Here is a 21006-nt window from a genome sequence, read left to right as displayed (position 1 = left end):
CTGGTCCAATAAAATTCCTGCCGCCATTTTATTTATAAGATGTGGGTTTAAAAAAATGTTTGCGATTTTTGGGGGCCACCTTACGCTGAGCAGGCAAAGAAAAGCGTTGCGTAGCTGACGTTGCAAGCTGTCGAAAGCATTGCGCGTCCCATTTCCCAACTGAGTAAAATGCGGCTACCGGCTTGCCACACAGTCTGCTATTGTCTTTGCTCTCACGGTATTATTTACAACTTCTTCCATACCAGGAACAACATAAAGCCGAGACATGCTATTGATTTTGGAACTTTTTGTTCTGCGTAAAAAGGCGAAACGAGTCCACGACTCATGGACCCTTTTCATTTCGTAAGCATATTTGATGGAGCTTTTTTCCCGCTGGCTAGGATGTCGCCGCAAAAGCTGCGCGTCTCGGGAGCAAGGACCCGCGCCAGACCAGGTAATCCATTCGAAACCAACATTTGTTCAGATTACGATGCTTGACTGAGGCAAAAAAGCACGAATCATCTGCTTGCGAATGCTGACCTGGAATCCGAGCTGAAAAAGGCGAATGCGAAAACAGCGAGTGGGTGGCTGACCCGGTGTATGAGGCGGTTACGTACCACGCCAGTCGAGAACCACGCCGGGTACAGCTGCCATGATAATGCACCTACTTATATCAGCGATTAGTATGACCAATTCTCCTTTTAGGGGGCTATAATTAAAACCTTACCTGTCAAACTATATAATATTGCTTTTTCTCCCCCCTTTGGCCTCAATTCGATTTATGCCCTCAGTGGGGGGATTATTGGACTGCGGCGAATAATCAACCACAATGGCGATCACCCACAAAGACTCGGATCATCCACTTTTTCATCGCAATGAGGTGGCATAGATGCCTGAGGATATCGCTTCGCTCGCTTTTCCAATATACTACGGAGTATTAATATCAAGACTCATCTCCGTCTCGGGTACAGGAGGCGAAATGGCGTTCGTTTTGGCGCTGTAAAAGTAGCCATGCAGTAGCTGTCTCACAAACAGAGAGGATCCATATATGCGTTGACCCTACTGAGCTGGCATCATCTTCCACAAAACAAGGTATAGCGGAATCTGCGGCACGAGAAAAGTATCTTAGTTAATAATAGTAAGTTCATTCCGAATAAAAGGGGATTGGAGATTTCATACCGCCAAACGCTCATCGGCGGCGCAATTCTTTCCCTCCATTGGACCGTCCCTGGAGATGTGCATCAAAGGCGTCAATGTGGCTGCTGCCGTGCTACTAATATACTTCCGACGATCGCTCTCCAACCCCGCATCAATCGTCGAGAGAAGAGGGGAAGCTGGCTTGACCAAAAGAGCTCACATGAGAAGAACTCACAGAAAGTTATACATCAAGTCTACCCCAAGGGATTATTGGTATCAAATCTACCTCCAAAGAGACTACTGGTCACAATTCATAAACACATGCAAAGTAGAATCAAAGTAATATCAGGTAAAAACCTGGTCAATTGTGATAAAAGATTTCAAGTTATACATTAAGAGTGCGTGCACTCCTTTCATGAAAGTAATTGCCATAATAAGCAATGCATCCAGCAATCGCATCATCATAACCCGACCAACAACATCTAGTTGCAATATCCCGGGCGCCGACTCGCACCGAACTAAGCGAAGCCAAACAAAAAAACAATTGAAGGAACTATTGGAACAGATATTAGGATGGGTGGATGGGTATTTACTCGTCAGCGTCCTTGTTCTTCTTCTTCTTCTTGCCACCGCCACTGCTTGACATGCCTGTTGCGGGTTGGCTTTGCAGGTGGACTTCAAAGTAGTTTACGCCTTCTTCCCATGCGAAACCCTTCAGGTATGGGTTATCCAGCTCATCATCAGCCTGCAGACATGTATTGTTAGCGACGAAGCCAGAATAAAAAAACATGTTCAAGTGTCAAGAGCTTACTCTGTTCTTGTTTGCCTTGTAAATGGCTGACATTGCGTCGCCTATTGTCAGGCCCTTCATGTTTCGTGCCACGACTTCCTTGCCATGCGGGAATTTTAATGTTATGCTCTTGATAGGCGGTGTTGTTAGGGAAACCGTAAGCAGTTGATCATTATCAAGATCCTTGGGCCGTTGATTTATTTTCCTGTGGGATACCTGTTAGTTGATGTTACAGAACAGGGGATGGTTTAATCCTCAATCGGACAGTGCGAACATACCAGGCCGTCTGCTGTGTCTCCAAAGCCAGCTTCAGAGGTGCATGGCTTTCATCTGTTCGACAGTGTAAGCAATCGGTCATCAGCAGTGGTGACAACGATGAGGCTACTCACTGATTTCGTTAATTGTCATGACACCAGCCGCACTGGAGCTTGTTCTCCTGTGGCCCTTTTCTTTGGGCGGTGATGATGACAGGCCTTGGACGGCAGAATCGACCTTGGTGAGAGGTTCAGACATGATGGTTGTGGGATCAGAAGAGATCCTAGAGCTGCGAGAGTCTCGTGTGAGATGATGCAATGCAACGGCGTCACAGGGAAGCAGATGAGTTTACCTGTTTGAAGAAAGAAGACGAGATAGATGAAGATGAATGTGATGATAGAAAGAAGGGAGGAGAGAAAGAGAAGGAGGTTTGGAGAGAGGGGAAAGAGTGGCTTCATAAAGGCCGGCAGGACCTAGGCTTGCTTGGCTTGCTAGGCACCGTCACACTCGCTTCCGAGAGCAGGAGAGAGCATCGCCGCTGCCCCTTACGCAGCCCGGGCGGGGTAAGTGCCTTCCTTCTCCCAGTCTGGGAATGCGAGCGGATCGCGTGACAATGATACCACTGGCTGGCGATGCTGGCTGCGTGCAGGTCACTGTGGTACCCGATTAGGCTTAGCGCGGCGGTCCTGCACTAAATCCACCAGAATCCGGGGAAGAATCTGGGGAAGCGCCCCACTGCGCTGCGAGTGCCGGTTGATGAAAAAAAAGACATTGCGCAGGGCAAAAGTGTTGGGAATTGCCGTGCATCGAGTTTCAGCTGATGAAAAAGCTGTTTTTTCGCATGCTTTTTCTGCGTTTGCTGAGCAGCCGGTGCCGTGTGATTGGGGATGCGAATGGGTGAACGAGCATCCAATGTGACTAGAGCGCCCCTTGCCCCTCACCGGCCGATCTCTCCGGGTGGATCGGGTACTTGAAGGCAGCGCGCCCACTCTGCTCGATCCAAGGTATCCGGTACCTCTGAACCTTACCATGTCTCGAATAAGTGACGTACTGTGCCCTCCATCCCGTATACCCCGTCCAATGGCATTGGCCGAGTCCCCCAACCGAGTCGTTTGCGGACTGTGCTGCAGCAGCCATTTACTACTCGTCTAGGCTTAGATGAGGAATGATCTGATGATTGGCTGTCTGAGGTCAGGGGACAGACCAGTGCAAGCCAAACGAACGCAAGCATCCCTTTACTCCGCACCGGCTGAAGAGGAGGAGACGAGTCTCGTGTTAGGGGGCTGGACCACGCAGCCAAAATGGCCTCGCCACCCGGCATCTGGCATCTGTCCAACTCTTCCTGTTCATCTGCTCATCGTGCAATATTTGCGTGTCGTTTTGATCCCAATATCAAGCATCTATCGATGAATCGTCCCTCTCACACGACCAACATACTCGTACGGACGGCCCCGTAATGGACAATGGCTCTACTGCGGGACTCTCGGGCTGTACACCGAGCCCCGCTGTGGGCCTTATAGCACGATGCATCGCATGTTTTGCCGCCAGAGGTCAGCACACGTACAGGCCACGGGTGAAGACGCACCGCCCCATTGAGCCGAAACAAGAGCGAATATAACTTGAACGCATCGTCATGACGACCCGTGCCTCAATCCGGATAGCATATTCAATTGATAAAGACCGCCGCAAAGTGAAACCTCGCACTTATGACTGCCCCTGCGATCCGATTTCGAGAGTCAATCCGAAACTCGCAGTTCTCGTTACGAGAATCTAAAAGCACAATAAACCAAGCGCATTATTATCCTCATAGTATTACTAGATAGACGCAAAGGGCGAAGATGGGGGCGACCCGAAACCTTCCTCTACTGCTTATTTTCTCCAGTACGCATACCTACCAGTATAGCATACTAATGTTTGAAGTGATCAAAATCGCCGTTTACCCAATATTCCGATGACGACCAATTGTTACTCTCGAACTTGAACCGTGATTATGCCGTTATGCTCCGCGATAGCAACACAATTCGCTGTGAACCCTTTAGCGACTTTGCCCGCGATTTCTTCGTGCTTACGGACGAGATGAACCGAGCGTCAGCTACCCTGTAACTTTGCAATCTTGCCACCGCACACACCGGTTTTCAGTCGATTGAGACGCAATACCGAGTCGCTCCGAATAGCATCATTTATGCGTGTTTTCTGCGTTAATTTCGTCATCAAACTGTCTTTGTTGTGTTTCTCGTGAACTGGCAATACCATGCATGACTGGGTGTCCCCCGAGGTGGAGGTCGGCGATGTCCTGGCGGTCCACAGCACGCCTGCGACATAAGCGGATAGCGATGTTCATATGACTGATTAATAGCCTAGACATTGCTCCGACGACGCAAGAACCGCAGGCCGTAGACGATTCTAGGCCTTTCGCAACTCACATTACCTGGTCTCGATGTCTCATGACAGCCAAAGATGTTTTTTTTTACCATGTCGAATTAAGAATACCTACGAATTGAGAGTGTCCGATCAAAGAATACGTACAAACCAAGCTCGGCGATACAAGCCCGGAAGCCTATGAAGAATTATACGTCTCAAACGGGAATCGAAGAACATGAGGAAATGAAATTACGACATTGCTGCATTTACTTACCGTAGTTCTTGCGCCCGACTTCACAATACCTTCAATGCCCTATATCGACCCCTTCCATGAAGAAAACCCGCCGGTTTCGTGAAATCAGTCCCTGAAGATGCTCCGCACAAAGATCGAAGTGATACATGCGTCCAATGAACCGGATGGAATTACACTTTACCTGCTCTAGAAAACGTTGTATGACGCCCTAGAATGTTGATATTGGACTTTACTGTTACATGGTTGCCTACAAAAAAGCCGCTGACAATGCTGCGTCGCCGCTACATCAGACTCTACCGGCCATTTCACGAGTTATGAATAAGATTTCCCACCGAATCTCCGTCTGGAATGATTGATTTCGATAATAACTAGCTCTCAAATGGTTTTTTCGTCTCAAGGATTTTTCTGTCTTTTGTCTTCCTTCCGTCCTTCTTTCCTTCCTTCTTCCTCCTTCCCTTCTTTCTTTCTTCTTTCTTTCTTCTTTTTATCACGATGAATATCGAAGCATACGCCGGAATCTCCCTCTACGATAGCCTGCGAACTGCATACCTAGTACACACTCCTCTACCACCACGGAATTGCCTGATTTTACCCCGCGACCCAGCGAACGAGAATCACAATATTGTTTGACCCTTCTTCTTTTCAGATTCTTTTTGCTCTTTTCATTTCGCTATATAAAATCTGTTCTATATCCTTTATTTTTTATCGCCTATGAAATTGACGGCAGCGGGGGAACACCATGTTGGGCTGGATATTAAATCGCCATGGTCCTTGGATGCAGCAAATAACGAACAGGTCGCTACAGAGGTCGCTACAGTGAAGCACCGCCACGCATCGAAATGCCGCAGCGCCTGCGGTTATAAGAAGCAATGATAGAAATAGATTTTAAGTGAAAAGCGCTAGGTAATTGGAGATCTGAATCATATGGAGGCATGCACTGGAAGGCAAGAAACTAATTGTGAAGATGTACGATGGAAGGGAAACAAAGGAAAGGGCGTGAATGCGCATCGATATATTGAGAGTAGGGTGAGTCATTGTGAATTTTCTACTCCCTGTATGTTTATTTCCCGAGAATTTCCATCTAATATATCCTTTAGGAATGGAATCAAGGATATTGGAAGCAATAAGAGTGAGGCGGCTTAAGCAACCAATATTTCCACTGCTGGTTCTCTGACCTTCTGAATAAGAGGCAACGGCGCCGAATTCGACCGACAGAGGAATGGGTGGTATTTGGCTACGGGAATCAGTATGTGAGGATGGATCACTCATGTGGGCTTGGTCAAGGAGGAAATGGGAATGAAGGGGATAGTATTGTGGATGGAACTGAGGTCTACACAAAATGGAAGGAATTCAACACCGACGCATCTCAAGCACACTGGAAGCTAAACAAACTGTAGCTTTTCGTGAAAATGGAAAAATAATATGATGAATCCTTTGCATGAGATGAACTGCTCAGATTTCATTCGTTCAACATTAGTCGGGTAGCCTTCCCGGCGTCCGAGGTTATAATGCTAATGTAAAGATGGTAGCAGTTAGTCTATCTGATGCGACAGTGGCAACACCTTGACCCAAACATCTTGCAACACATTTCACCTTTACAGGAGAAAGTGCATCGCAAATGTTTCCATTTTAATCAATTCAATATGCACCGTACTGTAATTGCTATTTCGTAAGATGAGGCCAGATTGTAAATCTACCAATCCGAAGAGAATAGAAGGACCGATTTATACACCGAAACCACGCCATTGGCTATGAACAAGCCCATCAAATGCTCATGCATGGCGCATGCAACACAAAGACAGGCCTGAACAGCCGAGTTGGACCTCTTAGGCGGCGCCATGTCATTTTAATATATGTGCTAGCTGCCTTGTGCAGCACTGCTACATCGCTCATATGCACGCATCCCCAACAAATTCATAGCCAGAGGCCTGCCAGCGTCTTCACCATCTATATAAACGAGAGAGTAGCACGCTGAGCGCCGTAAAATTTTTCTTGTTTGTATAATATCAACATCTATCAATTCTATAGCCAATTGGTTTTTTCAACAATGGATGAAACCACGGACAAACTTGAGTCGGTGCGGTGATTGGAATGCCAGTTCCCATCAAGGCACTGCCTCAAGCTTTGTCCGCGGTTTCATACATTGTTGAAAAACCAATTGGCTACTTGAATGAATATCTACATACGAATCTTACAAAATGCAATTTCCTATACCAAATTGGTTAGTTTGATCTCGTAGGGCTGTCGCTCGCACACCGCAGTGGATCACTTTGCTAATTTTGACAGCCTCAGCAGATCTAGCTCCTCTTCAAAAGGAATAGAGTAGAAGACACTGCCAACAATGCTCTATTCTCAAGGCTCAACTAGTCAATCAAATGGATTTTTATAAAGTCTGAATGCTGTTTTTAACAACGCAGACTTGATACACACCATCCTTGCCCTCTTTTACTCCTGTATACAAGCCAGTTCTGAAACGTGGAGTTTGAGCGTCGATGTATCAGAGAGTCCGTCACAGGAAAATGGGATAGAGTTAATAGAATAGAGATTTGCTGGCTATGACTTGATAATATACTGGCTCGGATTCGTTCATATAGATAAAATGTATTAATGCAGCTACGTCAATAGAATCGAAAACAATCTTGCTAGAGCTATCGTTAGAAATGGTCTGTAATGCCTGTGTGCACATGCCATCTTTATTCAGGCACGGAATACAATCTTAAACATATGGTTCAGTGTACCCAAATAGAGCCATGCACAACAATCCATTCCGATTAAAGCCAATCCCATAAGCTGTTGTCATACCACGATATCACGCCAAACGGGCAATAAGCTCGCTGAGCTAAGCCGGGGCTGCTCTCGGCTTTAGCCAGCCCGCAGCTCTCAACGGAACGGTTCCGGATATGGAGACGCGGGGAAGAGCGGGGTTTTGTCGATTATCGACGGGAGTGGAAGCGACACAAAAAATTGTGCATTTGAATGTCAACTATAGCCAGGCTATTGCAGGCATATTTTTGTCATCTTTCTCTCAGTTACCATTTTTACCATTTCATACCACCAAAATCCGATAGAAACCGTCGGATTCGGGGCGGAATCGGAACCGGAAACCCCAACCGTGGCGCAAAGCTCCAGAACAGCTCTTTTCGGTGCTTGTCATTGCGCAAAAGCAGCGCGACATCGTCATCAGGTTGGAAAAATATGCCGACAATATTGGTGTGTATGTTCGGCAGTGGTGGTGTCTTTGTGTTTGCCTAGCATTTTTTAGCTTTTTTTATGTAATTTGTCTGATATAAATGATACTTCGGCTCAATTTCTTCACACTTCTTCCTGTGTTTGTTCAGAAAGCTAGCTGTCTTGGTGAATTGATTGGAATTGCTTTTACTCCAACAGATACTGAATAGACAATTGTTCAACATGCCTGCTACAGATTTTGCTACGAAGGAGCTGTACAAGTACCAGAATGGATTCGATAACCACTTAGAGTATGTTTTACTGCCTTGCGAACAAGAAGAATCGCAATCATTCATCGTGAAGCTCCACTCCAGTAATACTGACAACTACACTCCAGATCCGAAGCCGTCGACGGCGCCCTCCCCATCGCCCAAAACTCCCCCCAAAAGCCCCCCTACGGCCTCTACGCAGAGAAGCTCTCCGGAACCGCCTTCACAGCCCCCCGCCACGAGAACAAGCAGACTTGGCTATATCGCATCCTGCCCTCATGCGCCCACCCGCCCTACCAGCCCTCCCCCGAGCCGTCTCGTGCCGAACAAGAGGGCGCCGACACCTCCAAGCTGCGCTACATCCCCAACCAGCTGCGATGGGACCCCTTCGACCACAATGAGGCGCACGATCTGGACTTTGTGTCTGGCATGAGACTCGTGGCCGGCGCCGGCGATGCAACCCAGAAGCAAGGTCTGGGCATGCTCGTCTACGCCGCCGGCAAGAGCATGGACGCCAACTCGGCCTTCTACTCGGCCGACGGCGACCTCCTGATCGTTGCTCAAGAAGGCGATCTCAACATCCGCACCGAGTTTGGCTGGCTGCTGGTGCGACCCATGGAGATTGCCGTCATCCCCCGCGGCGTCAAGTACAACGTGCAGCTCGGCTCAGGCCCAGCCAGAGGTTATGCGCTGGAGCTGTATCAGGGCCACTTCATTCTCCCAGAGCTGGGCCCCATTGGCTCCAACGGCCTGGCCAACGCGCGCGACTTCCAGGCGCCCGTGGCTCAATTCAGCGAGGACTTTGGCGCAACTGCTTCCGAGGGCAGCAACTCGTTCAACATCACCGTCAAGATGAACAACTCGCTCTTCCAGACTCGCCAGGCCCACACGCCCTTTGACGTCGTCGCCTGGCAGGGCAACTACTACCCCTACAAGTACGACCTGGGTCGCTTCAACACCATCGGCTCCATCTCCTACGACCACCCAGACCCGTCCATCTTCACAGTTCTCTCGGCGCCGTCGCCCATCGTGGGAACCGCTGTGGCCGACTTCGTCATCTTCCCACCGCGCTGGTTGGTCGGCGAGGACACCTTCCGCCCGCCCTGGTACCACCGCAACACCATGAGCGAGTTCATGGGCCTCATCTGCGGTGGCTACGATGCTAAGCGCGGTGGTGCTGGTGGCTTTGTGCCCGGCGGTGCCAGCTTGCACAACGTCATGAGCGGCCACGGCCCAGATGCTGAGAGCTACGAGGGCGCACGCAACGCTCAGCTGACACCGGTAAAGGTCGGTGCTGGCAGTTGTGCCTTCATGTTTGAGAGCAGCCTCATGGTCGGTGTGACTGAATGGGGACTGCGGACATGCAAGAAGGTCCAGGAGGGCTACAGCGAGGAGAGCTGGGGAGGTGTCAAGACACACTGGGCGAAGCCGGCTGATAAGGAGGTGAGAAGCCATCTCGCCAACTAAAAAAGGAAAAATGAAAGAAAATGAAAGAAAAAAAGAATAAAAAGAAGGGAGTCCATACCGCTCTCTCCTGATAAATCCTTGTAACGACCTATAACTTATGGTTTGAGGTGGATGACGAGCAATGGTGTGTGTATTTATTTTTGGTAGTTTTTGTAGGATATTAGCGATCACTAGAATGAGACAAACTGAAATCTTAAATTTTTATGATGAATTTTTTTTATTGCATGACAACTTCCATCTTATAATTCCATGTATAGAAAGCCCATGGAGCATTCAAGCGCAGTCAGACATGTACCAGCTCAACATCTCATGCGACAAAAGAAACTCGCATATTGACAACGCCCCGTCTACATGTATCTTTCTAACATGAGACCTAAATATAGCAAACCGCCGGCCTTCCTAATTATATCGCAGCCGAATTCACCTTCCAACGCCAATACGTTACAACTCCTTCAAATCGTACACATCGCCTTCGCCATGATATCAACCCACCCTCAAGACAACATCTCGCCCCAATATGCTCTTCTTTTCTCTCTTCATCCTCTACTCATCCTTCTCCTTCTCCTCATCCTCTTCCTCACCATCCTCTTCCAAAGCCCAGTCTTTCCATCCTTCACCCCGCAGCCAGCTAATGCCCTTCCGCCACTGGCCCTCTCGAATGGCCCTGGCATCTCGTTCATACACAACACCCGAAATCGCCAAAGCAAGGACAAACACCCAGACGTCTCCGCCCTTCATCGCCTTCCACCAGCGGCGCTTCACACCAACCTTCCACAGGCTGTCGACGCTAGCACGGGCAGAGTACAAGAAGACGCTGCGGCCGTGGCGGCGCTCCACCCAAGCCCACATGCCCGCGAAGAAGCCTCCGAGGAAAATACGCTGGGTCGCAAGGACGTGACGGGGAAGATACTGCTGGAAAAAGCAAAGGGATGCCCAGGCTGTGGAGATGGCACCGGTAGCAAAGGTAGAGAGACGCAGCACTTGAGATATCATACGCTGAATCGTAGAGAAGGGGAAATTGTACAAGTTCCGGAACTTGGGGACAATGGTCAAGGCGGAGTAGAAAATGAGGAAGAAGCGAGTCATCGTCGGGAAGGAGTTGAGCCAGAAGGTCAGGTATGTTCGCAAGCAAGATGGGTCGGTCGGATGAAGAGTTGCACAGGAGAGAGATGTAATAAGCGGATGAGCCTGTGAACTTAGTGGTGATATACCACTAAGTGAAGGTGGAAGAACTTCTTTGTTGGGGAATAAAATGGGAGATACGTTAAGTCTATAGATGTCAGTCCAGTGCGATACAAATAGCAAGGAATCAGAATCCACTTACGGCCAGTTGAGCCGAGCCATCTCTGCGATATTCTCCAAGATTTGAGAAGGATTTGGCCATTTGAGGGCTGTAGGATAGTTTTCTGGCCGTGGAGGCAGATACGTATTGGAATGTTTAAAGATCCAATCTCCAAAGGACTAATAGATAGACTGTTAGCAACAAGGCAAATTTCATCAGAGGGGAAGAAACATACAGTTGGGAAGCAGTCAGGGTCAAAGACAGCAGCATGGAGCAGCTGTCCAAAAGCAAACGGCTGCAGCATCCAGCTACCAAACCACCAAGGTCGATCGCGATTCTTCCCGTTCTTGATGCCCCATATCATGCCCTCCTTCTCGCAGACGTTCCAGCCAAATTCCAGAGCACGGAACATGGCATAGATGCCGATACTAACACGCATCTGGGACGATGGGTAGGCGCCGAGAGCCAGACCAGCAAGCGAGGCTCCAATGGCCGGCGCAAAGGGCGATGTCAGCGTTGCTGTCGTCCGTGGGTTGCGCAGCCGGAATGGCTCAGCCTGCGGATCCAAGAGATGGGCACGCAGCCTGGTGAGGAAGCGGAACAGAACACGGTAGAGAAATAAGATTGTCGACAGCGAGAGAGACAGCCTCAGAGCTGGAGACTTGTAAAACGGCTTCTTCTGGCCACTACCACCTGGTCTGGAAGTTCGTTCGTCAGTACTGCCGTTTGTGATTTACCATTTCAATTTGCCAGCAGTATACTTACTCCTTGTTCCCGAGCCTCCTCATGATTGCGTCCCACGCCTTCATGCCTATCCACGTCGCCGTGAACACGCGCAGCGAATGTCGCACAGCTTTGGCATTGTAATCGTCGCCTCCCTTCCTCGGCTGCAGCGCCTTCTCCACGCTGCTCGGACTGGGCGTCGCGCGACGGAGCGCCCGCGACTTGGAGAGGACGTATTTGTGCAGGGCCGCATATTCGCGCGGCGAGATGGTATATCGCAGGGCATTGCGCAGGATGGGGTCTGGCCCTGCGGAAGAGCCGGTGGTCGACGCGACAACTTTGCCGCCAGGAGACGGCGGTACTGATGATGGCGATGCCATTGGGGCGGAGAACATCGACGTCGTAGCAGCTTTAATGTCGTAGGCTTTGAAGCCTGGCAGCAGCTGAAGCTTGGGCGCTGACGCCGGGTCTATAGCGAGATCTCTGGAGGCAAGTTACATCCGTAAAGATGGCCTCTATCACGAGCCTGTGGCGCAACCAGTAGGAGATATGTTGCTGCCCAAGGGCGCGATGCAAAGGGGCAGCGGAGCAACTGCGCGTAATCCCTGGTTCCCTGTATCTCGTTCTGTTCGCCTGGCGTATCCCCAGAGACAGCCCACGATGAGGCTATCGCCAAGCCAGGTACTCGTATCGAGATGGATAAAAAGTTACAGAAGCCGCCGCCAGTGAATTTACTGGAGCGATTGTAAAGCTGGGGGAGGCACCGAAAGAGCCTCGGCAGCGCGGCAACATGTGGACGTCACAGTGTACCTGCACAAAGTACCGCTACATTCTTAGTGGTGGGGTTCCCCATTATTTGATGACTTCACTACTAATACCGCCAAATTCTTACATGCGGTCTGTGAGAGTCCCTCTATGGTGCCAGCACTCTTCATCGGCAGTCATTGTGTATCGAAAATTAAGAAAAAATACGCATATTTTTAATGTCTTTGAAAGACTAGTAAGTACGCTTGTTATATCGCCACCTAAACCTATGATGAAACCACAATACACACAGCAGCACTTATAGGAGTCGCGGAGATGGCTACTGCATTTAGGGGTATTATTCATGTGCTTCTTCCTGCTAGTCAATCAACTTCAACTCCATCCACCTGGCATATATATAAGGCTTACTAGCCAGGGAGCTTGAGTCTTTTTGGGTGTATCTTATAAATCTATCACGTATTCGTCTCCATCAAAGATCAAGAGGCTATATCTGATATATCCTCATCTGTCTAACTACCTATTATAAACTATCTGTTACCGCAATCACGATACGAGCTTAACCACCAGCCTTTTAGTCCATCCCTTCCAGCCATTTGCTCCTTTACCAAGCATTCGAGTTGGCCTCTCGAATCCTCAACAGCGCAATATACATTCCGCATTATCTGGCCACTTCTTTGAGAAGTAGCTGCTATTTAAATCATCAACGTTCGTCATATGCCTCTGATTAAAGGCAACCTTTTGTTTTCTTTTTAATGCCAATATCCCATTTCGCCCATTCCTTTCCCAATTCTGCACTTCCAGTCAAGTCTTTTCCATCATGCTGATTTTCCTCCCGAAAGACGGTTCAAAGAGAGCACCTCTAATGAATGACCACTTCTGGACAGGCAACTTCGCTCGAGGTCCACCCCCAAACTTTGCAAAAATTGGCTTATCAGCTCAGGGGACTCTGAGTATGCTTGTACGCTCCGCATTTCTTATGAAAATGTATCTGTACCACCACACACGATATGCACCCGTAATTGCCAAGTGCTCGCTCAAAGTGTAAGTGGTGCTGCTTCTCCCAATCTTCTCCTCCACAACCGACCTCAAAAAAGGCAGCTTTTCAACAAAAACAAAAATAACCTGTCGGTGATCTTAATGTTGCAATAAAAGCACCAATGCACGCCAATGTTCAAAAACAGAAAGAGAAAAGGAGTTTAGCGCCCTTTGCAATGCAAAAGGTCAAACCCAATAACTTTTTTTTAGAGCTATAACGCCAAATGCTCAATAAAATTCATCAACTCGTTGAGAGAGATGTGGTTAGTCATCAAACTAAACCAACGGGATCATTATGGATACTCGGGAATGTTAGATATGGGGCCGCTCTGGAGGCCAACCAGGGGAACCCATTTGCGAGCCAAGGTAGGCCCATCCGGATTGCCGTATGGTAGCAGCTCTTCCTGCCATCCCAGGACAGTCCACCAGCCAAGATCCCTTGGTTCGGGGCTACAGAGGCCCTGTCGGATCGATTCTGATTCGGGAACTTCTCCGGACAAAACAGCGTCCAAAACTCGACGGCGACGCGACTCACGCTCCTCAACAGCAATCTTAATGATGCGATAGCGAGATTCGGCATTTGCCCAGCCGTTAACGTTACCGGACCCAGAGGATTCCAAGATTCTCTTTAGCTGGCGAAATGGAATTTCCAAGAGGACCCTGGACAAAATCGAAAACGAAATTGGCTGGGCGGCGCGGGCAGCTTTGGGAGTGTTTGCGTCCGCCAAATTCTTGCCTTCTGAGAAGGACAAATCGCCAAACTGGATACCGTTAATCTTTTGAGGGCGACGTCCCTTTCCTAGTTGTACGTGGGATCCTTCGGTCGGTGCTGAGAGCATCTCTCTGTCGGCAGATGAGCCCCTGTTCAGGGGCGGCGGGTTGATTGGCAGCCTGCTGTAAGGTGCAAGTTCCAGAGCCTCAGTATCAAAATTGAAGTGCGAAGGGAAGTTGTGAACAATAAACGTGACAATGGCACTCAGAAGGATCGGTGATCCACTCTCGTACTTGTAGACGTCATGAGAGCCCTTGTCTTGGTATCCGTCCAACGCAAATTCCAATACTGTTTCTAAAGTCTCCCATGTTAAAAGATGCGTAGCAATTTCACAGCCACGTCGAATAACAGAGGGCCAAGCGAGTAAGTGACCGGCAGCAGCGTACGAGATGGCAAAACCAATCTGTTCATTAATCGACCCAGCGGTAATCACGTCACTTGATTCCATGCCCACGCGTTGAGGGGGAGGAGGAGCTTGAAACCGCGGTAGTCCGTACAGACGCTGAACAGCCATGTAAAAGGAATCCGAGCGGATCCATTTGCTGCCTGTCTCGATGAGAATAGTTTGCGGAGATCTGTCATTAGGAGACGATTGGAAGGCTTGATTCTGCAGGAGGTTGAAAAGATGGGGGCTGCGGGCGAATATAAGTTTATGCCCAGGGATCCGCACAGGCGCAGCCCTGTCGTCGGTGTACCGAAGCTCCAAGGTGCAATCAGCAAACTCAGGGGAGGCAAATTGCTGCTGCAAGTAGCCCATAAGTCCATCGGCATCGTCGCCCTGTGCCATGTGAGGGGGCAGGCCGTGATTGGGCATCATTTGGGAATACTCTGGTGGCCTGAACGCTCGCCCTTGTTGATTTTGACCTTGAGCCTCATCACCTGGCCCAGCAGTAGCGCCGTTAGGTAAAGCTGCAGGACGATACTGGTTATACATGGCAGCTTCTTCAGCGTGAGCCGAAGATTGGGAGTCATGGAAGCTAAGCGGTGTGGACTGCCCTAGAGCATTGCCGTACTGGTGGTACGAATCCATCGGCGCATAGGCAATTGGTCGGCCATAGCCGTCGAAATTGGCAACAGGCATCATGTCTGTCATATATGGCACCATTGGCGGGAATCCACTTCCATTGTGAGGCATCATGGGGTGTGGGCGTCCGTCAGGCATGGGCATACCAGGAGGTGGAACAATGCCCCCAGAGTGAGGTGGAGCTGGCGAGGAGCTTTGAGAATCGTGATAGACTCCGAAGTGAATACTACCGTTACTTGGGTGAGCTTGATGCATGTGAAGTGGACCATTTGGCAAAGGATGCCTGGGACCACGAGACAAGTCCCCGTTCGCCGCCATGCCCATGGGAGGGTGGGCTGGTTGGAAAGGTGGCGGCATATGGTACCGAGTCGGAGACACAGGCAAAGGGGGCTGAGAGGAAACAAGCTTCACAGGAGGATATTGGGCTATGGGAGAGCATTACTATCAGCTTTCAAGCTCAATTAGCTGGCATACACCAAGAATAAAGCTTACCTAGGTTGTGCCTAGCTTCGCCCTGGGTTGTGACCATCGCTGGATCGTGGGGTTGGACGTGAAGTTCAGAAGAGGCTTCTTGAGCAGGAGCCCCTAGATTTGGTGGCTGCACGGCGTAGTTTGTCGAAGGTCTACCTTGACCAGCAGCTGAAATAACTTCCTTGGACGTGTCGATAGCTACAACTCCAACATCAGCCAAGAGTCTTCGCCAAGAGGTGGGAAGGAAAGAGTGAGCAGACAGAGGACAGGCCATGCTGCTGTCTTCTTCTCATTCTCGTCATGAAGTATTATTCATGAGAAGAACTTACCCTCGGCGCTCTGAGAGCTGAGATCCGTCTGAGTGGCAGATTTCCACTCTGGGCTGCTGCTGTCTGGCAGCGACTCGCTGGCATGAACCGAGTTTGCGATCAGTGTAGGCGAGGAAGATTGGTTCGCGTCGTTCGTTTGTATTCCAAGAGTGCCGTTGCGAGGGCTATCCTCTGGCTTGACGTTGTTGAGCGTGGGCAGGGCAGTCACGGGAGCTGCTGCTGCTGCCGCTGCTGCAGCGGCCGCAGCCTGGCGTTTGACATAAGGCAGAGGAATCGCGGGCGTCACGGGCTTGGGCATGGGCTTGCTGGACACAACAGCAGGTCTGCGAGACTTGGCCGCTTTGCTGGACGGAGGCATGGTGGCGGTCGAAAGGCCAGCACGTCGAGTCTGTAGATGGATCGCAGGGCGAGGCGAAAGTGGGCTGAGAGCCTGGAGCCTCGTTCTAAAATCCGCAGGTCGGCGAGGGGCAGGGTCGGCCCTGGATTTCCAATCGCCCGCGCGCCAGACCTGAAGGACGAATCTGGAGGCTTCGGCAAAGACGCATGAGTCCCGTCATGGGAGACTGCGCTGGTCAATGCCAGAAATCGTCGCCGTGGGCGAGAGGCAGAAGCAGCGCTGGCGTCAGTGGCAGTGGAAGTGAGAAAGAAAGCCAGCTGAAAGAGGAGTTTGTTGGACCTCCCACTAAGGCCTTGCAGTGATGACACTAAATCGGACATGCGTCAAAGGCTCTGAATTTTTTTTCTCCCTCCCCGCAGAGGCACCTCATGTCCGCGCACCTGCCGCTACGACTAATACTGAGACAGCCGCTGCTAAGCATCTGAAGGCGGGTGAATTTCGGGTTCAACCTGCATGCTGTTTGATATTACAAAGGATATGCAGTATTACTCTTTGTTTACGAATTGCCTCTTTTTCGCGGTGAATCGGTGGATAGCATGTCTCGGCCCAAGGCAAGCTAACACGCAAAACATCGGCAGTGAATCATTTAGAGCAAATTTCAAGACTGCGTACTAATCTGATCCAGTAGAGATCAAGGTGCCTAAGCAAGGACTAGCCACATCCCCTCTAGGTATGGAGTCGATGCTATGCATGCCTTACTTACTTTAAGTGCTGGTAGATCATACCATAAATTGTACATTGGCTGAAAATAGGCAAATATCGCCTCATCCTCGCCTCAGCTCAGCGACTAATAATAGTAGTGTTGCTGAACATCCTTGTTAAACACGGGTTGGGACAGTAGAATGGTGAGCCCAAGTTAAAGTCAAAGCACAGAGCATAATTCAAACACAAGTTTCTTTACTATAAAGGTATTTGCAATCTGAAAAAAAAAAAAAATTAAAACTCAATTACTACTAAACTTACCAATTACAACCAAAACGCCATTCTTTAAACTGCCCGCCCTCGGGCTGCCAATTGCGATTTCATGTATTACCTGTATAGCCTGCGTTGTATCCATGCTGAATCGCAGATGACTCTTCTGATGCCCCAAATATCCAAATCCTTGAGTATTATGCCAAGGTTCCGTTGCCACTCACCAGTCTCGCAATGAGCACGTAGATGAATATCGCTGCACCAGCAACCAGCAACTTATTCCGGTAGAGCCAGCCTCGCCCAGCGTCCCGCTGCTGGACGACAGCGTCTACCACAGCCTGGGCTTGATTACCGCTTGAAGCGCCAATGCCCAGCTGTGGTCCACAAGAGGCACCATTGTCACCGTCAGGCTTTGCGCCAGTGGCCGCGTCTATCTTGTTTTTCCTCATCCACTCCCAGTTCTCAACGTCAACATCCGGCCACTCTGATCGGAATTTGGCGCCTCCATCGCCAGCCTTGACGTTACCCTTTGTAGCAAAATTTCCCTTCGCTTGTGATCCACCGCCAGTAGAATTCCACCATCGTGATCGCGAAGCAAGGAATTTCCGCTCGGCGCTAGATGTCGAGACAGAGCCGGTGGTCATCTCGTCACTGGTCATAAACGATAAAAGACCGATCAAGATAGTCGAGACTTCCCATGCTGGGTTAAACGATTTCGGGTGGAAATCGGATATAGAAAGACAAAGTCTGGTTGAGGGCTGGAATCGCCCCGATGGGGTATGCATACGAATCGCAGGAGGCGCAAACGGGTAGTTCGGAGGGAAGACGAGCGTTCCCCAGTACTGTCCTCCGTGGTAAGGAGTGTCTTCAGGGCCGGTAATAATATAATGCCATCTGCGCTTCAATGTCAGAATCGGTTCGGGGTCTGCAAAAGTTGGGAGCGACGTACTCGAGAATATTAGATTCGGAAGGATGGGCGGTGATATAAGGAGGAGGGTTCTCGGAAATGGACTTGTACTCTCGCGTTAACTGGCCACGACGGTTAGCATACATTATTCAACCATGATCCCTGGCCTGGGACGAATACACACCCGTTTTTGCGCAGCTTTGCTGGCCATGGTCGCAGTTGGGAGAACAGACAACGATAGTGTGGTTAAAGTTTGAAATTAAAGAGCGTCCTGAAGCGATCGCGTGCACAAGTCTCCCTGGAACGAATCGGGCTGCTACAGAAAAAGAAAGAATAAAAAGAGTCGGAGATAAAAAGTCTAGTAATGAATACAGCGACGCTTGCGGGAAAAAAAAGGGATGGTGTTGATAGAATTAAGTGGTACTGGATTAACGAGGACACGGACAATTATTACGACGAACGATGATGAAACAAGATTTAGGCCGAATGACTCCAGCCTGGCGCTCGGGGGTTTCGCCTCACTGAAGAAGAGCGCTAGCGGTTATCAAGTACTAACGTAGCGCAGTGCGTGCGTGGACATACCTATTTCGCAGCCACATCCTAAAGCGTGGAAAGTACCGCCACGTGGCTGGTGCTCTCAAGGTTGCGCCACAGGTTCGAGCTCGGTTGCGCAAGGATGACCCTCCCGAAACCGAGCCAGGCTAGCTACGGTCAAATCTTCCGATTCCAATTGCATGCGCTGACTTTATCGAGCGAATCGGCAGATTCGAGGCGCTGAACAATGGCGCCAACCTCAGAATCTTCTGGGCGGCCGGTAAGCATTGGATGGGACAGGCTGGCAAAGTACGGCAGCTGACAGCTTCTCGAGTCCGCGAATCACTTTAATAAACTGCACGAAGATACTGAGGACGTACTCCGCGATGCCAGGGCGAGCCCGGAGTTTCAAAGCGCCGAGGATGAGTCCAAGGAGCAGAGGATAGCCCAATTGGTACTGCCGAACCTTGTCTACAGAAGAAATTCCATTCTCGACTGACCGTGCTTGAAGATGGTGGACCAAATGTCAATGCCAATGACCGTCAATGAGGTTTCGGTCACGGGAGCAAAGAACATCCGACGGGGCTTTCTCGATCCTATACTGAACCCATTGCTGAGCGATAGCCAAGATCCTCCGTATACCGTTGGTGAGGTACTATCGAGGCTGCAAGTAGCGACTGGGAAGCTCAGTGGACTGCGTAAGAATGACGAGCGGGGCATCATCTTGAAACAGCTGCTGATAGAGATAACCAGAAATATTGAGAGAACCTCCACAGGTCTATTTGTCTCAATCGAGTCAGGTCGATGCTTCAACAAGCCCTACTGATGTAGACATCTCCATTGGACTACGCGAGTTACCCCGATTCAAGCTTCAAACAGGCACGGATGTTGGAAATGGCGAGGGGTCTGCATACGGCTCTTTGCTATGGCGGAACATGTTTGGCGGAGCTGAAATGCTCACGCTTAATGCAAAAGCAGGCACTCGTACACGTTCCGCTTACAGCGCAAATCTAAGTGCTCCCGTGTTCAGCAACCCAGACATGCGCATTTCATTAGAGGCGCTGTCTTCAGCTGTGGAAAAGCCCTGGGCATCACACGAGGAAGTCTTGAAAGGGGGAACGGTGCGCCTTTCGTGGCTTAACCGCCAACGAGATACACACTCTATCGAATATTCAGGATCTTGGCGACAAATTACCGGCCTTACGGGCGATGCCAGTCCTACGATTAGGCAAGATGCTGGCGATACTATCAAGAGCGCCATCAAGCACGTATTCTACAGGGAGAGACGAGACAACCCTCAGCTCCCGCAGAGCGGCTATATGGTGCGAACTGGGTTAGAACTGGCCGGTGTCGGGAATCTGGGTGGCGATGTTGCCTTTTCCAAGAGTGATTTAGAAGTTAGTGGTGCCGTCCCTATTCCTCTCCCTGGAGTCAGAGGACCTTCCGGAATCTCCCTTGGAGCAGGATTTAGAACGGGCCTGCTCTACCCATTGCCTCTTGGATACAACATTGGTGGCAAAGCTTTGCCCAGCCGTCTCAACGACCGTTTCTTGCTCGGAGGGCCAACGGACATTCGCAGCTTCAAGCTTGGTGGGCTAGGACCGCATGATGGCCGGGATGCCGTGGGTGGAGATGTATTCGCTGCTGGCAGTGTCAACATGCTCTTTCCCTTACCCTACAAGGGGCCCGATTCTGGTCTCCGATTTCAGCTATTTGCCAATGGAGGTCGCCTGATTGCTCTAAAGAACAAGCTAAAGTCCCAGGACACATCCGAAGGGCTAAGTGCCGGAATGGTTCGTAATGGCGTTTTCAACGCTGTTGGAGAGTTATTCAACGGCCCTCCTAGTTTTGCCGCTGGGGTTGGGCTTGTGTATGCCCATCCTGTGGCGAGATTTGAACTCAACTTTGGCTTGCCGGTGATAGTCAGAAGGGGAGAGCTCGTCACAAAGGGGGTGCAGCTGGGTGTAGGCATCAACTTTTTGTAAGACGCAACGCTTAGCAACACAAAATTACGATAGACCTGTATGTAGTAAAAGCAGTTGAGGTGGCTGGTTGTTATCAACCGCTGATGAAATATATATCCCACTTATCCGTTTTCAATATCCCACAGAAAAATATACAAAGCAAACATTGTAACGAGCCAAAGTTTTCCAATGATTTAGTTTACAATTGGTAG

General features: G+C 49.8%; 6 protein-coding genes across 6 annotated transcripts; 2 read left to right on the top strand and 4 right to left on the bottom strand.

The window, feature by feature from the left end:
* Positions 1 to 1450: 1450 nt before the first annotated feature.
* GGI43DRAFT_415515 (uncharacterized protein) lies at positions 1451 to 2556 on the bottom strand. Its single transcript, XM_083207159.1, has 5 exons — positions 2514 to 2556; positions 2296 to 2450; positions 2185 to 2236; positions 1928 to 2111; positions 1451 to 1861 (listed from the first exon to the last, which is right to left on the bottom strand). The coding sequence occupies exons 2-5, from the start codon at positions 2417 to 2419 to the stop codon at positions 1706 to 1708; spliced, it is 516 nt and encodes a 171-aa protein (XP_083056693.1). The 5' UTR covers positions 2420 to 2450; positions 2514 to 2556; the 3' UTR covers positions 1451 to 1705.
* Positions 2557 to 8107: 5551 nt separating this feature from the next.
* GGI43DRAFT_214732 (Homogentisate 1,2-dioxygenase) lies at positions 8108 to 9897 on the top strand. Its single transcript, XM_083200260.1, has 2 exons — positions 8108 to 8254; positions 8341 to 9897. Exons 1-2 carry the CDS (start codon positions 8187 to 8189, stop codon positions 9677 to 9679), a joined length of 1407 nt encoding a protein of 468 aa, XP_083056692.1. The 5' UTR covers positions 8108 to 8186; the 3' UTR covers positions 9680 to 9897.
* On the bottom strand, positions 9878 to 12452 carry GGI43DRAFT_415502 (uncharacterized protein). Its single transcript, XM_083207158.1, has 4 exons — positions 11727 to 12452; positions 11197 to 11659; positions 11004 to 11140; positions 9878 to 10949 (listed from the first exon to the last, which is right to left on the bottom strand). Exons 1-4 carry the CDS (start codon positions 12077 to 12079, stop codon positions 10223 to 10225), a joined length of 1680 nt encoding a protein of 559 aa, XP_083056691.1. The 5' UTR covers positions 12080 to 12452; the 3' UTR covers positions 9878 to 10222.
* A 1183-nt stretch (positions 12453 to 13635) lies between these two features.
* GGI43DRAFT_214700 (uncharacterized protein) lies at positions 13636 to 16844 on the bottom strand. Its single transcript, XM_083200259.1, has 3 exons — positions 16081 to 16844; positions 15773 to 15949; positions 13636 to 15705 (listed from the first exon to the last, which is right to left on the bottom strand). The coding sequence occupies exons 1-3, from the start codon at positions 16436 to 16438 to the stop codon at positions 13778 to 13780; spliced, it is 2463 nt and encodes an 820-aa protein (XP_083056690.1). The 5' UTR covers positions 16439 to 16844; the 3' UTR covers positions 13636 to 13777.
* Positions 16845 to 17414: 570 nt separating this feature from the next.
* Positions 17415 to 18812, bottom strand: GGI43DRAFT_415500 (ubiquitin-conjugating enzyme/RWD-like protein). Its single transcript, XM_083207157.1, has 3 exons — positions 18481 to 18812; positions 18339 to 18418; positions 17415 to 18283 (listed from the first exon to the last, which is right to left on the bottom strand). Exons 1-3 carry the CDS (start codon positions 18505 to 18507, stop codon positions 17587 to 17589), a joined length of 804 nt encoding a protein of 267 aa, XP_083056689.1. The 5' UTR covers positions 18508 to 18812; the 3' UTR covers positions 17415 to 17586.
* Positions 18813 to 19077: 265 nt separating this feature from the next.
* Positions 19078 to 20815, top strand: GGI43DRAFT_425452 (SAM complex subunit SAM50; the record flags this gene model as incomplete). The annotated part of the gene is made up of 4 exons (XM_083208513.1): positions 19078 to 19110; positions 19165 to 19284; positions 19342 to 19528; positions 19584 to 20815. The coding sequence occupies 4 exons, from the start codon at positions 19078 to 19080 to the stop codon at positions 20813 to 20815; spliced, it is 1572 nt and encodes a 523-aa protein (XP_083056688.1).
* Positions 20816 to 21006: the final 191 nt, after the last annotated feature.

This window comes from Trichoderma evansii (assembly GCF_050947405.1).
Source record: "Trichoderma evansii strain SZMC 28006 chromosome Unknown GGI43scaffold_25, whole genome shotgun sequence".
In the NCBI taxonomy this organism is placed as follows: Eukaryota; Fungi; Ascomycota; class Sordariomycetes; order Hypocreales; family Hypocreaceae; genus Trichoderma; species Trichoderma evansii.
Note: the sequence above shows the minus strand (reverse complement) of the source record. Positions and strands in the feature narration are given on the sequence as shown.